This window comes from Copidosoma floridanum, unplaced genomic scaffold (assembly GCF_036245765.1).
Source record: "Copidosoma floridanum isolate Cflo_tuat_1 unplaced genomic scaffold, Cflo_Japanese_pri ptg000006l, whole genome shotgun sequence".
Classification (NCBI taxonomy): Eukaryota; Metazoa; Arthropoda; class Insecta; order Hymenoptera; family Encyrtidae; genus Copidosoma; species Copidosoma floridanum.
In genome coordinates this window covers 24,403,687-24,425,409 of record NW_028321883.1, presented here as the reverse complement: position 1 = coordinate 24,425,409, position 21,723 = coordinate 24,403,687, and the positions used below count along the sequence as shown (strand labels likewise).

Sequence of the window (21,723 nt, the reverse complement as noted above, 5' to 3'; positions counted from 1 at the left end):
GTCCTTTCGTGTTTGGGGGAAAAAAAAAAAAAAAAAAAAATCATCGACACCTTACTTTTGTGCACTTAACGTGGCCCTTTGCAGCCTCCCCCGCTCGCGTACACGGCTACGCTCATAGCCTCGTGGTTGAGCAAATGAATCAGCCTGTTTGGCAAAAACCTCGTTTTGTCTCGTTACTTACGCACGTATATGTATACATATATTTATTTTTTTGATCCTCCGTTATTCCTCCGTTTTGTCGGCGTATCCGTGTACGAAAAAAAAAAGGAAAAGGGGGGAGGGAGCTCTGCGGCAACGGCGGCTCACGGATTCGCGTCGCGCCGCGTGAACCAAACCATCACACTCCTGAGCCGTACGTCCTCTTTTTTTTTTTTTTTTTTTTTCTTTTTATTTTAAACTTTCTTTCTCTCTTTCTTCGTCCTCGGCTGCTTTAGTGCACGACACTGGTCGTTCATGTGTACTCGGACCGCCAGCCCGTCTGCAACAGAAAATCGAGCGACGTGCCCGTGTCAAAAAGAGGTGTCCCTTGTTATTATTATTATTATTGTAATTATTATTATTGTTGTTGTACATTCAGCGGAGGACGAGCTTCCTTTTTAATCCTGCAAATTGGATTTTAATCCGCTCTCTCGCCCGCGTGGTATGCTGTTTGCCAAGGCCACGTTATATATTGTGCACAATACATATATCATTTATTTGAGCCGAGCTGTATGATATATATATGTATGGTGTTATACCAAAGACCGCGTCAATCCTGCGCTGAATTAATACTTGCTCCAAAGGACTACTTTTTTTTTTATTTTTTTTTTTTTTTATACTTTTAAATGTACTAAAAAGAAAAAAGTAAACTCACCATGGCATTCGTCGTCGCAGCCAACTGAAGGCCCTGGAGGCTCGTCATGTGATGCGAGTGCGAGTGGGAATGCGAGTGCGGGTGGATCGGTGGTGGCGCCGGCGGGGCAAAGCCCTGATGAAGCGATCCGGTGACCCCGACCCCGACCCCCGTGTGGTACATGTAGTGCTGCATCGCCGGATGCATCGTGTGATGGTGCTGCGACGCTCCTGTTGTAAACACATCGATAACCCCAGACCCACGTGAGAACGGAAATTCATACAAACACGATGTAGGTATACATGTTGTTGTTGAATATATATAGAGCTGCGGGGGTGTATATGTCTTTCATACGTGTAGGGCCAAAGCTACCCCAAAGTCTTTTTTTTTTTTTTTCAAAAAATTGTCATTTAATATCATGGCAAAACTACGCGGTCGTTGAGTCTATCAGATAAAAATAGTGCTGTAAACAAGGATTGAATGTTATGGGCTTCCAGGAAGGGGAGGTCACGGGAAAAATGTTAATTCGAAGGGGGATCGGCCCTGATGGTCATCGGATACGAAAATTTCGGAAATCAGAGCAGCTAGAGAACTATCGGAATACAACGCGACAAGGGTCTAGGCGCCGCTTCAGGCGCTTGGGACGCTGTCGGAGTTACAACACATATTATATCCACAGGTATAAGGGATACATCTTATAGCAGTAGTTTTTGGGTTGCCTATTAGCTATGCAAAGGTAAAGGTATAGAGAGAGGGGGGGGGGTATAACGTTACGCAATATGAGAGTGAAGAGGAAAAAAAAAAAAAAAAAGGGCTCTCGAGGAGCGTATATATATACAGGCACTTACGATACTCGCCCATCGGTGAGCCGAAGCCCGAGTGGAAGGGCTTGTTGTCGATGTCCAAGTGCCCGCTGGCCTTGATCATGTCACTCATGACGCCGCCCAGGCCGATGCAGCTGCCGGCCTTTTTCTTTTTACTCTTGGACGAGAGCTTCCTGTTTCGCGTCTGGATGCCCTCCTTCTTCATGGTCAGCGGCCGGTTAACCTGCAACAATCGTAGACAACAGTTCGGTGAGAGACGGCGCTCGCCCTATGCCACACACACACACACACCAACCGGGTACATCTACTTATACATGGCATTTTTTTTTTTTTTTTCTTCCTCGTGCCGCGAGAAAACACGTGTCAAAGCAACCCCCTCCCACTATCGAGGGCGAGGGAGCCAAAACTGACTCCAACCATTTCGCGGGTCCTCCACCAGCTACAACGGCGACTCGTAAGTATAAGTGGGGGGAGGACGGTAGCGGCGGTCGTGATTTATCGTCCGACCGATGCGCGCACGAGATACGTATAGTGTATACGCACTCGCGTCTGAGTGCCTTATCTGTTGGGCTGAAAGATCGAAACGGTCGAGCGGCACTGCGCCCTTTATCAGCCAACGCCATCGAGAGAGAGAGAGAGAGAGAGGACACATAATATACAAGTACCGCGGTACAGCCATATACGCGCGTATACATGTACGCATCGGCGTGTCGACGTTTTATAAATAAGTGCAAACGCGCTTATCGGCACGGAGCATCGGAGAGACGGAAGGGAGGGTTAACGTCCCGCGTGAGCTATGTAGGGTACTTTCTGCTCTCGCATTCTTGAAAATCATCCCGCGCGCGTGCCGGCGTCGGTTCTCCAATTAACCCGGCCAATCGGCCCGAACGCCTCGTGTGCAACGCCTCCTCGTGTGTGTGTGCACTGCATTATTGCACACAAAAGATGATGATAACAACAGCGATGTATACATGCGAATCGTGATCTGCTCGACTCAATTATTCGTATGATAAAATATCAACGCGTAATGTGCTTCACACGTGTATACGTGCGGGTGGGGGGGGGGGCAAAGAAAGGGGTCGTGCATATTTTTAGGTCGTTAATGTTTTCCGGAGGCAATAGGTATAATATCGGTGAACAATGGCCCACTTTTTTGTTTATAGGTGTATTGGATCGTTTGAAACACTAGCTCGCGGTGCGCACATTATATGTGTCTACTTACGATATTGTTTGTACTACAAGCTCGTGACTACATTTTATTCCGAGATCAACATGTGTGGATGGGAAAAAAAAAAAAAAAAAAAAAAAAAAAATAGTAAAAGAAAAGGGAAACGCGAAAGGAGCAAATGGATAAAAAACAGCGGTGTACACGCGGCACGTGTTGCACACGGTCAATATACAACCGATTCAATGTCCCGATCGGCAGTGCTGAACAATAGGAAAAATTCCAACACTAGGTATACGTCTATGTACCCACACAGTCGGAGAGTGTAGTAATTACAAGATCGACATGGGCATTATTCATTGTTATTTTTTTTTCACCGATGGGTTTTAAATATAACGCTCTTATATTATTATGTATACCCACGGTGGACTGACGCGTGCATGCCCCGGTAAGTTTTACACGAGTCCACCTGAGCACCTGCGATGACGGTTAACATCGACCCCCGGATTTTCGAGCTCCACTATAGCGAGTCGCGCATCGATCTTATGCCTGCAGGAGTACTTATATATGAAACAGTTCTTCAGAGGAGCGAAATAACATGCCACAAAGAGAGAGCGTCCGAACGAAAAAAAAAAAAAAAAAAAAAAAAAAAATCAGTCAAGGACGCGGCCGCGGGATTCATATTGTTGAAACAATGCGCGCCGTGACGCAACAACTAGCGCAGTCGCTGGTATGTATACACGGTCGCTCATATTGTACATTACCTACATGTACGTGCAGCGGAGAGAATGGGCTCTCTAACGTGTGCGGGTATATATTATATTTATATCCATCGATCGCTTGACTTTATATTATGCCTTATATGTATACCTACTTCATGGGTATTTGTATTATATACATGTGCGAGCTGTTACCTCTTACTTGTGAGGCATCTTTGACGATTTGTTGATTTCGCGGCTTGCAAAACGAGTGCTCGGCCGCCAAGAGAGCATCTCTTAATTTCCAACACCCACAGAGACCGTATGTATATATATACTTATGTAGGATGTGCAACATGCACCGACTAAGTTTTTGTAAAATATGACTTTGTGAAAGTGATGCGCCAGAGCTCCAGCTCGGTTGGTCGGACAAATAAGATACAATTAGGGAAATTGAAAATATAAATAAATAAATAAATAAATAAATAAGCATGTAAAGCATAAAACGTGGAAAGTGCGAATAATGAATGGCAATCTGATGTTTTTTCCTTTTCCATAAGCCAACACCCACCGAGCCCATCACTTTTTTCCAAGTCCGAGAAAGAAGGGAAAAAACTTTCCTCGGCTGATGCTCGCGAATTCCGCCTTTTTTCACGGCCACGTGAGTTTGAGAGACAAGCTCACATTTATACGAATCGAGAGCATCGCGTATCGAGCCAAACGCGCGAGTGCATAGCCACTGCGGTGGCGTGACACGCTCGACAGGCCGCGAGAGAGAAAATTGGCCCTCGTATGTGTGTACAATGTGTTATAAGCCCAACGTTACGATGCACCCACACGCACCGGCCGGTGCAACCAAGCCGCTTCTTCTGCGCCAGACGTCGCAATTAAGGAATCCCCCAGATTCTCGGTAGCAGCGGCAATTATAATTAGCGAATCGACGCCGGAGAGCGGCCCTCAATTCCCGCCTCGCACACACGTACATGTATATATATATATGTGTACACAGTGATGCTGATGATGATGATGATGATGATCGCGGTTGCGTGCAGCAGCTGTTGCGCGCTTTTCCGATCGCCGATGCTCCTCTTTCATTTTTCTCCCGACTGGTTTCGCGTTGTGCGTGTACGTTGCACAACTTTACGAGCCAGTGGGTTTTTCGCGCTCTCGTGGAACGAAAGCGAAGTGAACGGATAATTTCATGGATTTTTCGTGCATGACTCGTGCCCACCGCGGCCCGGAGAAACTTTTCGCGCCCACGGCGTTTGGATTATGTAAATAATATACGTGTGTGCATGTTAATTATTGGAAAAGCGATGCGAAAGCGCGTTTATTCTACTCGCAGAACCGGGTGAAAAAGTAACGCGGACTGCGGTGCATATATATATCTTATACTCGTACAATAGACGCGATGGGTCCCGCTATATATGTACCCACCATTGCGGACAAACGCCGTCATCCGGGAATTTTTCGCGTAGCCGAGCGGCAGACGAGATTCGCCAAGTGAATTACATTGAAAACGCGGAAGAAATTAGGCGAGCGCTTTTAAGATGACGCGGCCACTGTATAGATGTTACCCCTTGCAAGATAGACGTCGGGAATGAAAATAGCCGCGATTTCGTCGAGTATGTGTATACACAGCGACGAGGAGGGCACCGCACGCGTCGAGAGAAAACGCGTAGAGACAATGATAGGCCTCGAGCAGAGCAGAAAGTATAACGATGCTATACTCCGCCGTACACTGTAGGCATACATTATCTTTTTTTTTTTTTTTTTTTTTTTCGCTTTCAATGCGATACAGGAGAGGGAAGAAAAATACACTCGTGGTTGTAGGTGGTTGCGGGGAACATTAACGCGACGCTTGGATGATTTTGGGATGTGCACGGGAAATACGGCAAAAAAAGGAAGGGGCTTTGTAGTGCGCCGCAACGTGACGCAAATGCCAACAAGTCGCCGTTCCCGGTACGTCGATTCACAATGTAACCATAGCTGTCTCTTTCTGCATAAATCGCGACGCCTCCTAGGCACCGAGTGTATATAGGTATACAGATTGTACGACGCGCGGTACTTTGTTGCAGTGGCCCGGTCAACGACTCCCTATACCGTCAAAAACACGAGCTCGTTCGTTTTCGGCAATTGACCAAATTTTGCGTGCATTTGTCCACGTTGTCATTTTCGGGACCTCCCTCCACGTCGCAATAGCTTTCGTGCGAAAAAAAGGAGCCGCTCCCTCCGATGCATCGGCCGACAGCCCTGTTGATCCCATTTACGCGGTTTCGAGGACCGAATTGAATTTAGCCTCGTTTGCGGCGGGGCCCTTTCGGCATCCCTTGTCCGAGGAGCGCTATTTAACTGAAAGTGAAATTTAACGGGATGCAATTGACACGCGGACGGCGGACAAAGTTTTTCACCAAAGACACGAATCAACCTTGGTACACAAGCGTTTGGTGCAATTTTGCTAGGTATACTCACGGAAATGAAAAAAGTCACAGCCCGGCTATACGCACTAATTTGCTAGAGCTCGTATATGGGCTGTCGGACCCTCATTACGCGGCCGGGCCCCCCTGGCTCGAGGGGCCCACCTCGAAAAATCGTTTGTCGCTCGCGCTTTAATTTGCGCTCGTCCAACGCAACGTTTTCCCTACACGTGAGTGCGTACCTATATATATATATACACACAACACACATGTATACCAGCATCGGTTATCTGCGGATTAATCTCGTCCACGGTCATCGTCCTGCCCCGATCCCTGTACGTAGCGTTAACGAGAACCCGGACGGGGGAGAGACAGAGGGGCGCGATTTGAATACAATGAAAGCAGGGCTGCAATCGGAAGCGCAAGGGAGGGCCGAAAGTGCGAGAGGTGCAAACAAAAGAGACGACTCGATGGGCCTCCGCGGCGAGGCAAGTAGGTATATACACACAAGGGCCGCGCGCCGATTGATGCGCTCGCACACGACGCACCGGCCGATGCGCGCCGGCTGCATGCGAGATGCGACCGATCTGCAGTACATTATACACGTATAGGTACTCTTGTGCCTTGCATTGCCCATACACTCGAGTGACGGCTCGGGTCTTTTCTGCTGCTTGCATATTCCCGACCGATCGGCGCTCTCTGGGGGTATATGATTGACAAGCCGCGAGCGCCCGATCAAAAGGGGTAGGTACTTACCCTATACCCGTGCGAGCATACATTTTCCAACCGGGTTGTTGAATTTATAACACCGGCGGCCGAAAAGAAAGGTAATTGTGCGCATGGTCGTAAAACTTTTTCGAGCCTCGGATGTAAATTAATACAATTAATCGGTTTACGGCCTTGCCGATCGCGATCTTTACGGTTCGAGTCGATTTTCGCGCACATACGTTACAGCCCCGCTCGTTACTACTACGTGCGCCAAGAACGTTTGGTCGAATCGTGGAGATCGAGGGGAAAAAAAAAAAAAAAAGTCCGATCGTGACGACGCGCGCTTCGGCGCAGGAGAAGCACCACCGGCGGTGTACGTACGGCTCGTCGCATCGCGCGCCTCGAATACTAAATATACCATCGGCCGTAAGGGCTCTCTTCTATTCCGCGTAACGCGATTTTATAGCTTCCGCCGATGTAAGTGCGCATACATGCCTCTGTGCGGCCGATGGTCAAAGAGCGAGCCGGAAAAATCGTAGCCGCTCTCCGGACGCAAAATAATCAAAGGGCCGTAGAGGGAATCGTCCGGGTTTCGAGCTGAGATGTATATCGCACGCACAGCAGAGTGCTGGAGCTAAAACTGTAGCGGGCCTTATCTGCCGATCGCGGTTTAGGCTCTCTCGCGGCTATATTTGCGCGACGCTTTGGGCTCCGTGGCGAGATTCGGGTGATAAAGTCCACGGAACAGGGCCGGCCCTGTGTTCCCTCTTGCTGTCGTCGATTTTCCCGGCGGGAGCGAGAGTACGGCAGTGCTCGTTGCAAACAGACGACAAACTTTTTCGAAAAATCCGCGGCTTTGGGTCGCACGCCGCGAGCAAGTCATTACGGCACGTGTAGGTGTCTCGGGACGTTTTCTCATAATCAACGCTACTATTTGCATCGAGACGAGAGCCGGTACATAATTATTCCTCCAAATGGAAATTATTACATAGAGTAACGGTGCTTTGTTTGCGCGTATGAAAGAGAGAACGAGGTACAATAATACACGTGAGGAGCAGTAGCTGCATCGGCGCCGTCCGACGAAATCGAACAAAAAAAAAAAAAAAAGTAAAAAAATACGAGCGATCGCCGGTACATAATGTATTCCAAACACCGAGTATATTATACGAGTCCCTATTCTCTCACAGCCTCGGCAGCTTTTGGGCTTCGTATCGGGCTGGTCCATCTTAACGACAGCCCGGTGGACGTATATATCCGTCCTACCCCCCCCCGGCCCATCAGCATCTATTTCTTCTTCCTTTGATTTTTGTTTCTCTCGTTCGAACTGCTACTTTGCTTTTACCCACAGATTAATCATTGCGAGTGTGTCTCCGAAGAGGAGGAGGAGGATGTTCTTATCTCCATGGGTTGCAGGACAAACGAGATAATTAAATGCGCGCGTATACGGCTTGGGGGGAATAGCGTGAGACGCCGAGGCGAGACGCTTCGTGGTATATACGTGTCATTGGTACACCAAATGGTAATCGTTGTTTTTTTTCTTTTCCATCCTATATATATGTACCCATTGAGAATCAATTTGTGAACGCGTTCGTTCCAAACACACCGAGTCGGTAATACATGAAACATATAAATCGTGTACACGACAATGGAATTTCTTTATGGGAACAACACAGGTATTCGTGACGCGCGCGACGAGAGTTTTTATCCCTCTCTCTCCCTTTCCTCCGAACTTGATTGACAGCCTCGGGATTTCGGCTTATTCTCGTCCCGCTCGTGCGACGCCATCGCCGTTATGGATTGACCCGAAATTTTTCGAGCGCCTTGACGTGCGACACGGTTTCATTTATTGCCTTGTCCCCCCCCGTCCAGAGTTATGCCTCGTGATGTTGGTGATGAACAATCATCGTCCGCTGTAAAATTGTGTTTATCCTATACCCACGCGACGACCCTACCTGCCATTGAATTTGGATCCGACGTATATTAGCAGGCGAGAAAAAAAAAAAACTAAAGACCATTTCATGAGTGTCAAACAGTTCTGCATACGTGGATGCGGAAAAAAAAACACGGTAGCTTCCGTCACCAAAATGGTACGTGCATAATATACATGCGGAAATAATGTGTACAGGAAGAAATGGAAACATGTAGGGGCCGTTTCTTTTTGTCTGGTTGCATTTTTGCATGTAGGCAGTGCTTCGTTTGCGAAAAAGAAATGGGGCGAAACGTAGAAAAAAAAAAAAAAAAAAAAAAAAGAAGCGCCTTTACGGCCGTCTCGCACGAAGACGCAAATGAGACGCCTTTTAGGTGTGCATATATAATATACGCTGTCGCGTTTATCAGTTCTCTATCGGGCGACGTTTGTGGGTACTTTTATGTTTACGCCACGTTGGAGGGGGGAAAAAAAATGGTAATCCCAAATCGGCCGGCAGCTGTACATCCTTCACGTTTACGTGTGCGAATATTCCTTGGAACCGATATGCAGTTTTGTATTCCTATCTCGGTGTGGAAATCTAAGGTGATTATTCATTAAATCGTGTACGTACGAGTGAGACACGAGGTAAAAAGTACGTCTATTGTGGCTATATGTGTTTTAAATTTACAGTCAAATCCTATTGTTTTTGTATTTTCTAACAATATTAAATTATTAACAGTTACATCGGGGAGAACTTTTAAATTTGTGATTTCATGATCCCTCTGTAATTTTTGCCTCAGGATAACTATCTTTTCACTGCATTGTCATTAAAAATAAATTCTATTTGAAAATTTCGTTTTATTTTTTTTTGTTCGACGTTGTCAATGAGAAAGGGTATAATTAATTTTTTTCATCCCAATAGTTATCCCGGACATCTACATATTTTTTTTTGCAACACAAATCATCATGAAAACTATCCGGAAACTCAATGAAAATACCTATACGTATATAGGTGTACCACGCGAAGTTGAACCAATTTTCATCGTCAAACGCAACATTGGCTGGTGGTAGGTACGGGTAAGTGTGTATAATGTATACATAAGCTTCTGCACGTATAGTCGTAAACGAGAGGAGAAGGCCCAGTGGGCTTAATTAATGATTACCAGGAAACGTGTGTCTGCAGGGCAACCGTGGGGACTTTGCGCGCCCCCGAATTCTCCCTCCTCAAACATATACACACGTGCACTCGTAGAGAGAGAGAGAGAATGCACGTAGTCTATACCCTCTCTCTGCTCTTGACGTGTACCCCGGCTTGTCGTACCGGGGCTGCCGCAGCAGATTCCGGCCGATAAAGCCCCCCCGAGAGGAGCGCGGGCGCGCGCCGCGTCCTCCGCGTAATAGCGCACAAGACGAAGGGATGGGGGGTTTGCTGATGCTCCTGCTCACTATACACACCTATACAACTTATACGACCCGCTTACGAGTGAGAGCGGAGGTTCGGGGAACGCCGCCCAGGGAGATTCCGATGAAACTGTTGTTCGCGGCCAACTAATTAGACGATTAATTGATTTTACCTTGTTATCCCCGGCTATATACGCTCTCCCCCACCCACGGTTTCTTGCTGGCTGATATGCTTCTTTTCGGCCGCTTATCTGATTGTTCAATGAAACTGTATGGACCCATATATATATATATACAAGAAGCCACTCTCTCCTTCTCTCGTTGTGCCTATAATATAATTGTACGTACACATATATTATTTGCACGCGGCTCGTTGGCAGTGACGGGGCAGATTTCACGGGGTTTTATGAATTTTCTTCGCCACCCCCTTTGCAATGTAGGTGTATCACCATGTAGGTATGATGATTGGAAGATCAGCTTGCGGTGCGTGCAAAAAAAAGGGAGCGAACATTTGTACGTCTCGCGGAAAACAGTCGGACGCTTGTTCGCGGGCAGATGGAGAAATGTGATGTGTAGCAGCTGTCGGAGATGCCCTCCCGAGCTAATAACCGAGTCGAGAAAATCTACTTAAAATTTTCGAGGCTTGAAAAACACGTGAACTTTACCACTCGCGCGTATGGCTCCTCGAGAGTTTCTTCATACGCATCGACAAAAGCTGGCGCAGCTACTGTCCCCGATCAAAGTAATAGTATATATAGGTACGTACGGCTGCAATCAAGAGCCCGTGAGAGATCGAAAGATATAGATAAGTAACAATTTGGAGATGAGCGGCGGCGAGTATCATCGTGTCGCCGACGGTGCAGGCGAGCTCTTCCGTTCCGTCGGGCACCTCCCAGGATGTTTCGAGACCCCGGCGTCTGTGCAGCGGGCAAGGAGGGGGAGGGGGACGATCGGTCGCGCGCTCGCGTAACAGATACTTGCACCCGGGCGCCAGTTGTTCGCGTACACAAGGGGAGAGCGCCTCGGATGACAAAGACGGCCCTCCTCCGGGGTTAATAATGAGGGCACTCGAGCGCGGAATCTCTCTCTCTTAGCCGGCCAATTGGGGACGCTCCGGGAAGAGGGGGCCGAGCGCATTCGCGAGCGAAAATATCGGATTGCCGTCGAACGCGGGTACAGATCGCTTCCCATTGTCGCGACTCCTCCTCCTCCTCCTCCCTTGCTCCGATCTCTTACGTTTTTTCCGCTGTGTCCGCTATACGTTATACCTACTGTCTCTCCCCCCCCCCTTCCAGGAGGTGGGGGGAAGCGCAAAAAATTTATCAACCCCGTAAACGTCGACGTGCTGGGCACACTTTCGTTTTTCCTTCCGTGATGTATCGGCTTTGCGATGGATCGCAGGGAGTCTCGCACCCAATCTCTCCCGTGCGCCGAGAGAAAGGGCTCCTTCCGGAGGACTTCCTGTGTCACACGCGGTTGATCACGCTCCGACTTTCCTGAGGGGGGGTCGGGCGAAAAAACAACTACCCTCTCTTCCCCACGAGTACGTATACTGCTCCTAATTGCCGATGCGTCGCTGCCACCCCGTCAATTATGGGAAAGTTACTACTGCCCGAGGAGATACGCGTCACCATCTCTGTATATATACTCGGCGCGCACGAGGAGGAGCCATCGAGACGAGGAGGCTCGAGTTTCTCGTGCGACCGAATGTGGACTCATTGTTTTTGCCATGCGTCTTTTTACCCATGCGGTTCGGGGAGCGCGTGATTTTTTGCGTCGCACTCGAGGGACGTGGCTTTGACACGTGTTTTATGTTCAAACGATGTCGCACAAGCCACGGGTGTATGACGCTCGCGTGATCGGCGCTACGAAAAATATTGATTCCAACGAATGGCGTACACAATATATATAGAGAAAGAGATTGGAGTTTTTTTTTTTGTTTGTTTTTGTTTATCTCGCGTCGGGTACTTACGTTGTGAAGTTTGTAGTAGAGACCGCAGGCGTTGCAGACCGGCTCGCCCGCCTGGTTCCTCCGCCAAAGCGTCGTGGTAGCCGTCTTGCAGTTCGCGCAGCTCGTCCCGGCCCGCCTCGCCGCGCTCTGGAGTGACTGCAAATTCAAAAATTGGGAACAAGGCTCGTGAGAAACTTCTCTTATGTGCGTGTGTACTCTTCGTACTTTGTTTTTGCATCGAGGATTTTTTTTTTTTTTTTTTTTTTCAGTCATATTAGATTTACATACGTCTCCTCGCTGCTGCTGATTTTTTTAATTGTCCATCGGACAATCGAATCGTGGGGGTAGGATGAAAAATGGAGCACAACACGCTTTCGCCTGCTCTACGGATATAGGCATGCATAAGTGGGTACCAACACATAAATTGATTCCTGCGAATATGTTTGTTTTACGCTGTTGCGCTTTGTACATGTATATAATATATGGCTCGTGTATACAACATTGCACGTATGTGTAAACATATATATATAGGAGCCATTGTCGAGCGGTGTGCTCTTTTTATCGCAACCGCTCGAGAAATAAAAGAAAAAGGTTCGTTTGAATGGTAAATGAATGACGCAGGGACACGCCTACCTTTAATCCGTTTCTCAGCGCGCGAGTACAGAGAAGGGAATAATGTATTGCACTTATCTCGTGCGGCACGAGAGGTTAAAGGAGTTGCGGGTGCCTATTTATATTTATAAAATCTCTCGACTATCGTGTGAGAAAGTGACTATTTTTACGAATGCGTGCGCTATATAATAGAGGTGCCACGAGATCATCGAACGGAGTCCTGTAAGCAGTGTATGATTTACGGGGGCCCAAAGGTCCGAGCGCGCGAGTGACAAATGGATCGACAGCGAAGGAGGTGAGGGAGTGGGGGAGGGAGAATTTGAGGAAGAAGAGAGGCCGGCGCGTCGCGCTCGACTTAATCCTTCGAGAAAGGAGTCGAGGGCGTGTGCGTCTGTGTACCGTTCTCGACAGGAGAGGGGCCTCTTTTCTTTCGGGCCAAGTGATCGGGGGGGGGGGGCACTACAACGCGCTACCGCCGCTCCCCGACACCTGTGCGTCATCTCTACCGACCCACCCTTTTCTCTCTCGAGGGCCAAACACTCAACTAAAAAGCTCTATTATCCCAAAGGGGCATTAGGAGCGCCGCCCGAGCGCCGTCCTTTTTCCATCGACTCGGGAGATCTCGTGGGTATATACATCAAACATTTAACGCAACAAACGAGGGAAGAGAGTGATTTATACTACACTCGTTTCAGCTCGTAATGATGTTTGCGTGTAACACAATATTATGCGCTCGGACTCGTTGGTTTTTGCCATTGTGCGCCTGCCTATGTGTATGAACCAATGAAAAATCGATCCGAGTAAATAATGGCATCGATAAACGTATAATGATTCCCTCGTTTGAAAAATCAATACGAAATTCACGGGGCGAACAATCGACGACTCGAGGAGAGGCTTTTGAAATCCACTTGCATAACACTCGCGCGGCTTTAATGTTATCCATCGGGTAGTATGGGCGGCCCGCGCGACCAATAATTACGCGCCGATTGGATAATCCGCCCGATCGAGCGCTCGTGTGCGCACTCTATTTTTCTCTTTGGTATAAACGCGTGTGTGTATAATGTGATGTGTGTATATTCCCTTTTGGTGGGCGGCGCACCGTGACAAAAGTGCCGAAGACGAAAATCATCGCATAATGGGGCCATCCTCTTTTTTTTTTTTTTTTTTTTTTTTTTTCTCTCTCTCTCGAGAACCACTTAACCCCCTGGCCCTCTTTTCTCTTGCCCCTCGAAAGAAAAGCGAAGGTAGAGAAAAGAAAAGCTAGATGACACGGAGCGAGGCTCTATACGGCTTTCGTTTGATGCTCCTCGTGTCCTTCTCCCCGTATACCTGCCCTTGTCCGGCAGATACCGCGTGTACACTGGCGAATTTATTGAAATTTCCCTCGGCGCGACAGTTGTCGGACGACGGAAAAATTACGGGGCTTTTTGTGCTCACCGCCACGATACTTTTTTCCCTCTGGATCCTCTTCTTCTTTTTCTCTCTCTCTTTTTTTTTTTTTTTTTTTTTTTCCTCCAAACTAGCCGTCGAGCGTCAGGCAAGAGTAAAAAAAGAAGAAGAGAGCCCGAAAAATCGCTCGAGTTTTTGTACGTGCGACACCCCGCTGGCACGAGCTCACGTGTTTTCCCTCGTACGCACGGCTGTAAATTGCGATAAAATAGCCCTCGAGATATACATAAAAACTCCCCATTATTTGGACTCGTGTATACCCGTAAGTTCAGCTCTATTGATGAGAATCTATTTTGACGGGATATATATATCGAGCACCTTCCGCGTAACGACGCGCCGAAGAGTGACAAGAGACCCGAAAAAAAAAAAAAAAAAAAACGTCATTGTTGTTACGGCTGTCAAATTAATTGTCTTTTAACAGAGGGCGGCTCTAGTGTTTACGTCGAGGGTATGGAAAAAGAGCCCTTGTGCCCCCGTACGCGCGGGAGCGCATATATACATAATCGTGCCCTATCGGCCGGATCTTATCGGCCGGTAGCAGATAGTCAGCACGAGCTCGAGGCGGGCCAAGGCGAAAAGGTGGCGGGAGGGGGGCGCTGGGAATCAATACGCCGGGAGTCGCCTCACCCGCCTCGGGAAGCTCCTATCTGCTCTAGATCTCCCTTTTCGCCGCTAGAGAAGATTCTCGCGCCTCCGACCCGACCCTTTTCTCTCTTCTAAGACGTGCATATATATATATACGGCGGGAAGGCCCCACCTTTGCTTTTTCGTGTCTTAACGACGTTAGCCCGCGCTGGTTGCGGCCGGCATATTACGTTAGTAGCACCTATACATACGCTGCTCGTTTCGCGCTGTATACTTGACTCGCGTTGTATAAGTTTGGTTTTTTTATCCTTCCTCTTTTTATTGCCGTTGATTATCGATGGTGCGTTTGTGGGAACGTTTGCGTATAGCGATTGAACCGATCGGACGAAAAATTCTTTGGGAAGGGGTCGCTGTAACTATGTGTGTTTTGAGGAGCCGAGAGTGGCCCACTTTTGCTGGCATCCGTTCCCTGTACAACCCCACATCGGCCAACACGGAAAATGAAAGAGGAGGAGGAGAGGTTCGTCGCTGTTCCGTCAGAGCCAACACCGATTCAGCCTCGTTGTTTTACCACGAAGAGCCGCGGCGGAGGTGGAGGCGAAGGAGGCTCCGAGCGTGAGACCGGCAATTTATTATGCAAATCGGCTCGTGCACTCACACACACACACACACACACACACCTGCGTTAATATATATATGGTTACATGTACATGTAGTCACGCGTTTCTGTGTGCGAAGGACAATACTGTATATTGCCAAGTGGGAAGATTATATACATATATGTAAGAGAAGAGGCGTACACACACGTACAATACAGCAAACACCAATGAGTCTGGATAACATAGTCGCAAACCGGTTGGCTACTCTCGGAGGCAGATCCCCGAACACTGACGGATATGACATTTCTCAAGTTCTCACAGGCCCCTCTCTCTCTCTCGTGTCTCTCGTCGTTTTGCCGAGCAACAGCAGCAACACCCGCTGCGCGCAGCTTCTGCCTCTATACCTCCACCTCCTCCTTCTCCTTGGCAATCTTTTTACATTTATTTCGTCGCAAACTACGGCAGCGCTTCCGAGCATGCATGTATATATAATATACCTACTGCTTCGCGAGGAAGCTCTTATATTAATTCTGCTCCTCTTTTGGTCCTGCTGTTTCGTATATGCGTGTATATATGCATTACGGATATACATACATGTGGATGTATCGCGAGGCGAGCGGATTACGTGCAGGTATAATACACATACATATGTATATAATATATACACGCGATAGGCATTCCCCGGCTGTCTGCTCGGCTCACGGCTTTTGAAAATTGAAAACTCCCCCTTCCCCCGGGGATTATTGTTATTATCGTCTTTTTCTTGTTATTATAATACAAGCTCGATTCGAGTCGATTAATAAGCTAACGAAGATTAAGCACACCGTTCAATGACAGAGGATGAAAAAAAACAAAAACAAAAAAAAAAAAAAAAGAGAGACACGCGTTGGAAGATGCCACGGTATGGCTGTTTGCTCGGTATTATAAGAATAGGTGTATGCACATGAGCAACTAAATCACGGATACAGTTATACCTGCACTACCATGTGCATATTATTATCAATAAACGCGAAAGAGTTGCAATTCATCTCTCGATGGGCTAAAAATAATATATATATTATGTGCAATACCACAGGAGGCTCCATATACGTGCACATCCGCGATTCGCAGTTTGGCGCTCGCTCTCGGGGGGATGAATTAATAAGACCTTCTCGCTCGCTCTTGCACCACCTGATGTGCGAAATCAACGTCGATAAGCGCACGCGCGCGCGGCAATTAACATTGAAAAATCGCTCAAGGTCCTCCTGCGTACACCGTATACCTGTACCGGCTCGCTCTCGTGTCCATATTTATCTCTTTTGCGCGTTGCAGGAGAGCCTCGGAAGCGAATTGAGTTATCATCGCGGGGACGATACCCGTACGAGACGGTGTGTATATACCCTTTTTCCCTACACTCTCGGCCTCGAACATCGTGTGTTACGAGCGATACTGCCCGCCGCGTCATTTTTCAAACGAATCGTCTGGTCGTCGGGACACACGTGCGAATGCTTTGTCTTTTTTTTTTTTTTTTTTTTTGACCCCCTGCACCATCCCTTTCTTTCAAATCTTCATTACGCGATTTTTATCGCTGTCGTTGCTGTCGTCCGTATCACTTTATATTGTTGGATGTATACCTACGCGTGAAAACCACATATGATGTACATTTGTCATGGAAATCAATGAAGATAAAGCCTCTTGGCAGAAGGAAAAATTTTTGTGTGGCCGTGAATTTTCGTGACAGGATGAAAAATTCGATTAACAACAACCCATCTACATATTGCAATTCGGCAAGCTGGTATACATAGAGAGACGATGAGTTGACGAAACGACGGACGATCGACCCCCTGCAAGTGCACTTTTACGTATATACGCAGCAGCTTATTACGGGCACCCCACCGATCCAATACAGGTGTACGTATAACAAACCACGGCTTCGTGCAAAATCGGCTCCTTTGGAGATGCTCTATCTCGGGCTGACTGTTTTATTGGTACGGAACAATGCTCGCTCGCGCGCCCGAAAAGAAAAATAAAACGGATTCACCGAGCGCGTGTACATTTGTACAATCCGCTCGATTAAACGAAAGAGAGGGGAAAAAAAAAAATCAAGAGGCGTATACGGTCGTAGGGTGACTACCTGCGGTATGTATAAATATACGCCGAGAATGGTATACATATATATTACAAGAAGAGCGTATACTTTTTGCGCCGGTGTACAAAGGAGGAGTAGTCATTAGTAGCCCGTAGCTGTATGAGCTGAAGAGGCATTACATAAATACGATCTCGGCCATATACACACACGTGTGCTGTTCTTGCTCTCTCATTGCCGTTCTCTCCTCTACATGTAAGTATTCTTTTCTGCTTGCTGTTGGTGCTGAACGTAACCGCGTTTATGTATACTTATACACGTCAAAGAGCTCGTTCGATGTAAAATTATAAACTGGCCGTGTCCGTATGTACGATTTCGCAATGGCGGTCCGCCACTGTATAGGTATACAGCACGTTGCGTTGGGTTACATGTATAGTCGTTGTCGTCGCGGGTATACTTGTAACACGTAACGAGGCAACGCGTGCCGGACTCGTGAAATTATTATTTTATAAGCTTTTGGAAGCGAGAACTATATAATAGGTGTATAGGTAAACAAGGACTCGACAATCGATGTATTATATGTATCCAGATTTTTGTTACTTTTCGTACGATTCATATGTACGTATACGCGTGAGTAGATACAACAAACAAGTGTACAACTGTAACGAGGATGAGTCGTTGGAAGGAGGGCACAATTTCAAATGGCTCGATTCTGTAAGAAAAAGAAAAAAAAAGGTAACAAAATAAATAAATGATGCGACATGCCGAGCGCGACAAATACAGCATTGCTGGCAAGAACGATATATGTATATATACATACGTACAGAGCGTCTCGGTTATTAATTACTCGCAATGACTCTCGATAAAGAAGATGCGGTGAGGAGGGGGCACTTAATCGATTCGATCGCCATGAATACAACACGTACATATACGTATATAGGAGCCGGTCCGATTGTTCGCCGATCGCTCCTCTCCCTCGCCCTCTTATCTCCCGCGATCGCGACTACTAACCACCACAACCACCACCACCATATACCCCGCACGTGAATCGAATCATAACTCCGCGGGCTTTTCCTCGAATCGCCGCGTGCCCCGGCTTGTTACGCCGGCCATTATAAAAGCGCGCCTATAATATCCGTGTAACATGGGTGTATACGTAAAAAACAAGTTCTCTGATAAATAAAAACGAGAGATTGTGCGCTTGTACGATGTATGTACATTTATGCACGGGTGTGTAGCCCAGAGTCGCGTGCCGATCACGTCCTTTCGGCGCCTCCGGGAAACTCTTAGCGACATTCATCCGAGACTTGTACGCGGGGTAAAATTATCATCTGCCCTCGCGTGTACATATTATACACACACACACGGAAAAGAGCACGTATGTATATATAAACGATGGAGCGAGCTCGTCCAGTCTCGAGGCGGTCGTTTGTTATTCACCCGGCGACTCGAGAACCACTGAGGTCGAACCACCGAGCATCATCATCATTATAATGAGGATTTTCCGCGGGAGCTTTAATTTTGCAGTGAGGTCCCGGAGGGGGGAAGCTCCGATGCTGCACCGAGCGCCGTGTAAACGAGCATTTACGCGAGCAAGGCCGAGATAAATATCTCCGGGTATAATATAGGCACAAGCGCGTATCCTTGGCTAAATCGTGACTAGGAGCCCTTGCCCCGCTCGCGGCTTTTTGCCGGCGATCAAGGGGACTACATGTATACACACGGGTACACTTGACTGTGGTGCCTTTGTACAAATTGCCGAGAGCCGAGGAGGAGGGACGGTGTACCATTGAGAGATTAACAATTTGGCTGTTTATGATGATTCTATACGCCTGCCTTTCGGACACACCATCACCTATATATATCGTTACTATACACGCGCACCGGGGCACCAGTATATATGGACGAGCTCTTTCGTTATCGGCGAAATCGCGCGAGTCATGCTCCGCGGACGAAATATTTTTAATTGACTTTCGATGGATACGGGACGAGGATGAAGGAATAAAAAATTGCCTTCTCTTTCAATCCGCGTGTATATACGTACGTATACGTGTAGGCGTGACTTTTTGATAGGTGTAATCATTTCTTTTTTTTTTTTTTTTTTTTTTTTTTTTTCTTCACGCGAGTCAGTTACACGACGCTCGTTTTGTCCATTGTAATGGATCCCCTTGTATACGTACACATGGAGTTTGTACATGATGTACGAATGGACCACCACAACTTTCCAATAAACATGTACCTATACTCTCGTGAGACCCAAAGTATAACGGTTACCTCCGAACTTTTGCGCATTATTTGTCCCAAGGACAATCGAAAGCGCGCGACTCGACATTTACTTCCACAGTATACCGACTAGACACAGGTGATGTTGCACGCGTAGGTGCGAGTGCGAAAAACGAGTATACGAATGGCACGGGTGTTGCGCCCGAGGAGGCGATGTAAATTAGGGCCGTGGACTCCGCGGAGAAATGTCCCGCGAGCTATTCGTTCCTCTTATCTCGGCTTTTCACCGCGACAGCGTCCGCAACGAAAAGATTTGCATCGATGACGGGCCCTGCAAGGATCGATACATAAATAAACGCGCAATTATATACGTACATACGTCACACAGTCGCGTGCACCCACCCCAACTATATACGCGTACACGCGTCCACTGTGTATGTACATCCGTATATATACCTATAAACGTGTGTAACATATATACCGATCTTTTTGCTCGTCGCGCGTATACATATATAATATATTATACACAAGTGAAGCCGATCGTGTGTCAGCAGAACCATACGGGCGGGCACGCGCGCTTGTGTTTGTGACCGTGACAAGCCGTGGTACCACATTCCTAACACACCGTATAGCTCGGTGCGCACCGGCGCATGGGTTATACATATCATCTAAGGCCCCACACTATATCCTTCTCGCTTGTTCTTCTTTTTTTTTTATTTTTTCATTTTGTCCTTCCACCTCATGCTATACATATACGAATCCCCTTGTTCAGGTATACCAGTATGTTTGAATATTATGTACGCGTGTGTGTGGAGCATCGATGCTCGGCGCGGACAACTTCATGCAAAGGACAATGTTGTACCTGTATACAATTATACCGATTGATTCACAAAAATCGCAAATGGCTCTCCGCTTATTTTCCTCTCCGTATACTTGCGTACACGCAGACATGTGCGGTTTTTTTAGCTGCCCACTGACCTCGACGGTTATACATATATAGCGTTACGTAATCCCAAACAGGTACCCAGGTAATCAAATAGCGTTGTAAAATAACTTTTGGTACACGTGCGTATATCTTTCCGAATTCAATCGTCTGTTGAGTTTGCGCTTGTGTATACGCACTTGCGAAACCGATGGTAAAAGTACGATCTACGATTAATATTTCAAAAGTGAAAAAAAAAAAAAAAAAAAAAAACTGAAGACAGAGGAGGAACGCGGTAGTGGGAAAAGTGTCTATCGCGTACGAGTTGATCCATATTTATTTCGGAAGGAGGGAGATCGACAGCAGCTCGCGTATACATATATAAACGGGCACGCGCGTCTCGCGAAATCGGCCATCGCATGTAGCAGTTTGCAGGGCACCGCGAGGCGATGGAGCGAAAATTAAAAAAAAAGGGAGCAGAGACAGCGGCGGCACTCCAATCTATATGATAAACAGCGTTGTTAGAGCGGCCCGACCGTGTACAACGATGGGCTACATCCGTGTCACTCGACCGTTAAAGACTCTCGAGCTCGGCACACCTATACGATGATCTTATGTGCACCAAGGTGATCGACGACGGCTACCGGAAATTGCTCCCTCTGCCATTACACTGTTTGACTTTCTTCCTCCCGCTCGACGCTGCTCTTCTAGTTTTTTTTTGTTTTTTTTTCATCCATGCATACGCATACATTATCCGCTGTTTTTATTTTTCAGCCCCTCCCCCCTAACATAAGGAGCGTCGATGGTAGCGAGAGTTGCGTGAGCACTAATTGGGATATTCTTTTTTTTTTTCACTTCGCAAACAGGTGTCCCTCTCCGAGACGTCGCGCTGCGGGGTGGTTTTACTGCTCGCTCCTCTAATTAAACGCTACGAATTTTCAAGGGGGAACCCGGGATTTTTTATTTTTTTTCCGTTTACACATCAGAGTTTTAAGGTATAGGTTAAACTCGATGCTAACATTCCGGGACTTTTATTCGTCCAATTATACATACGTTGGAGGTCATCGATGCGCGCAATAAAGGGACCATACAAATGAAAACTAAATTATTTCACAGCCGAGGTACGTATCTTTATTAAAAGGAAAAAAAAAAAAAAAAAAACACATTCGAATGTAACAACTGTTTCTCTTAACTGGTAAACTGGACAGTAGTGCATATACATATGATGTACGAGGGATGATAAAAATGAAACACGGCTCGTAACCGCGTGCGTATTCAATAGCCTCGAGTGTATATCGGCTCCCAAAGTTATTTCACGGTATACATACACGAAGGTAGGGGTAAAGAGGCGGTATTTATACAC

The 21,723-nt window shown here is 47.2% G+C and overlaps 1 protein-coding gene across 2 annotated transcripts in view; it reads right to left on the bottom strand.

Moving 5' to 3' along the window:
• Nucleotides 1–390: 390 nt before the first annotated feature.
• The window catches only part of LOC106640241 (uncharacterized), a 60,929-nt gene continuing 39,596 nt past the window's right edge, over nucleotides 391–21,723 (bottom strand). For both annotated transcript variants that reach the window (XM_089598362.1, XM_014354196.2), the window contains 4 exons: nucleotides 11,927–12,061; nucleotides 1,681–1,879; nucleotides 854–1,062; nucleotides 391–478 (listed from right to left, as the gene is read on the bottom strand). In XM_089598362.1, coding sequence (XP_089454488.1) covers nucleotides 452–478; nucleotides 854–1,062; nucleotides 1,681–1,879; nucleotides 11,927–12,061 — 570 coding nt within the window. In that variant the 3' untranslated portion in view covers nucleotides 391–451. The remainder of the gene's footprint in view (nucleotides 479–853; nucleotides 1,063–1,680; nucleotides 1,880–11,926; nucleotides 12,062–21,723) is intronic.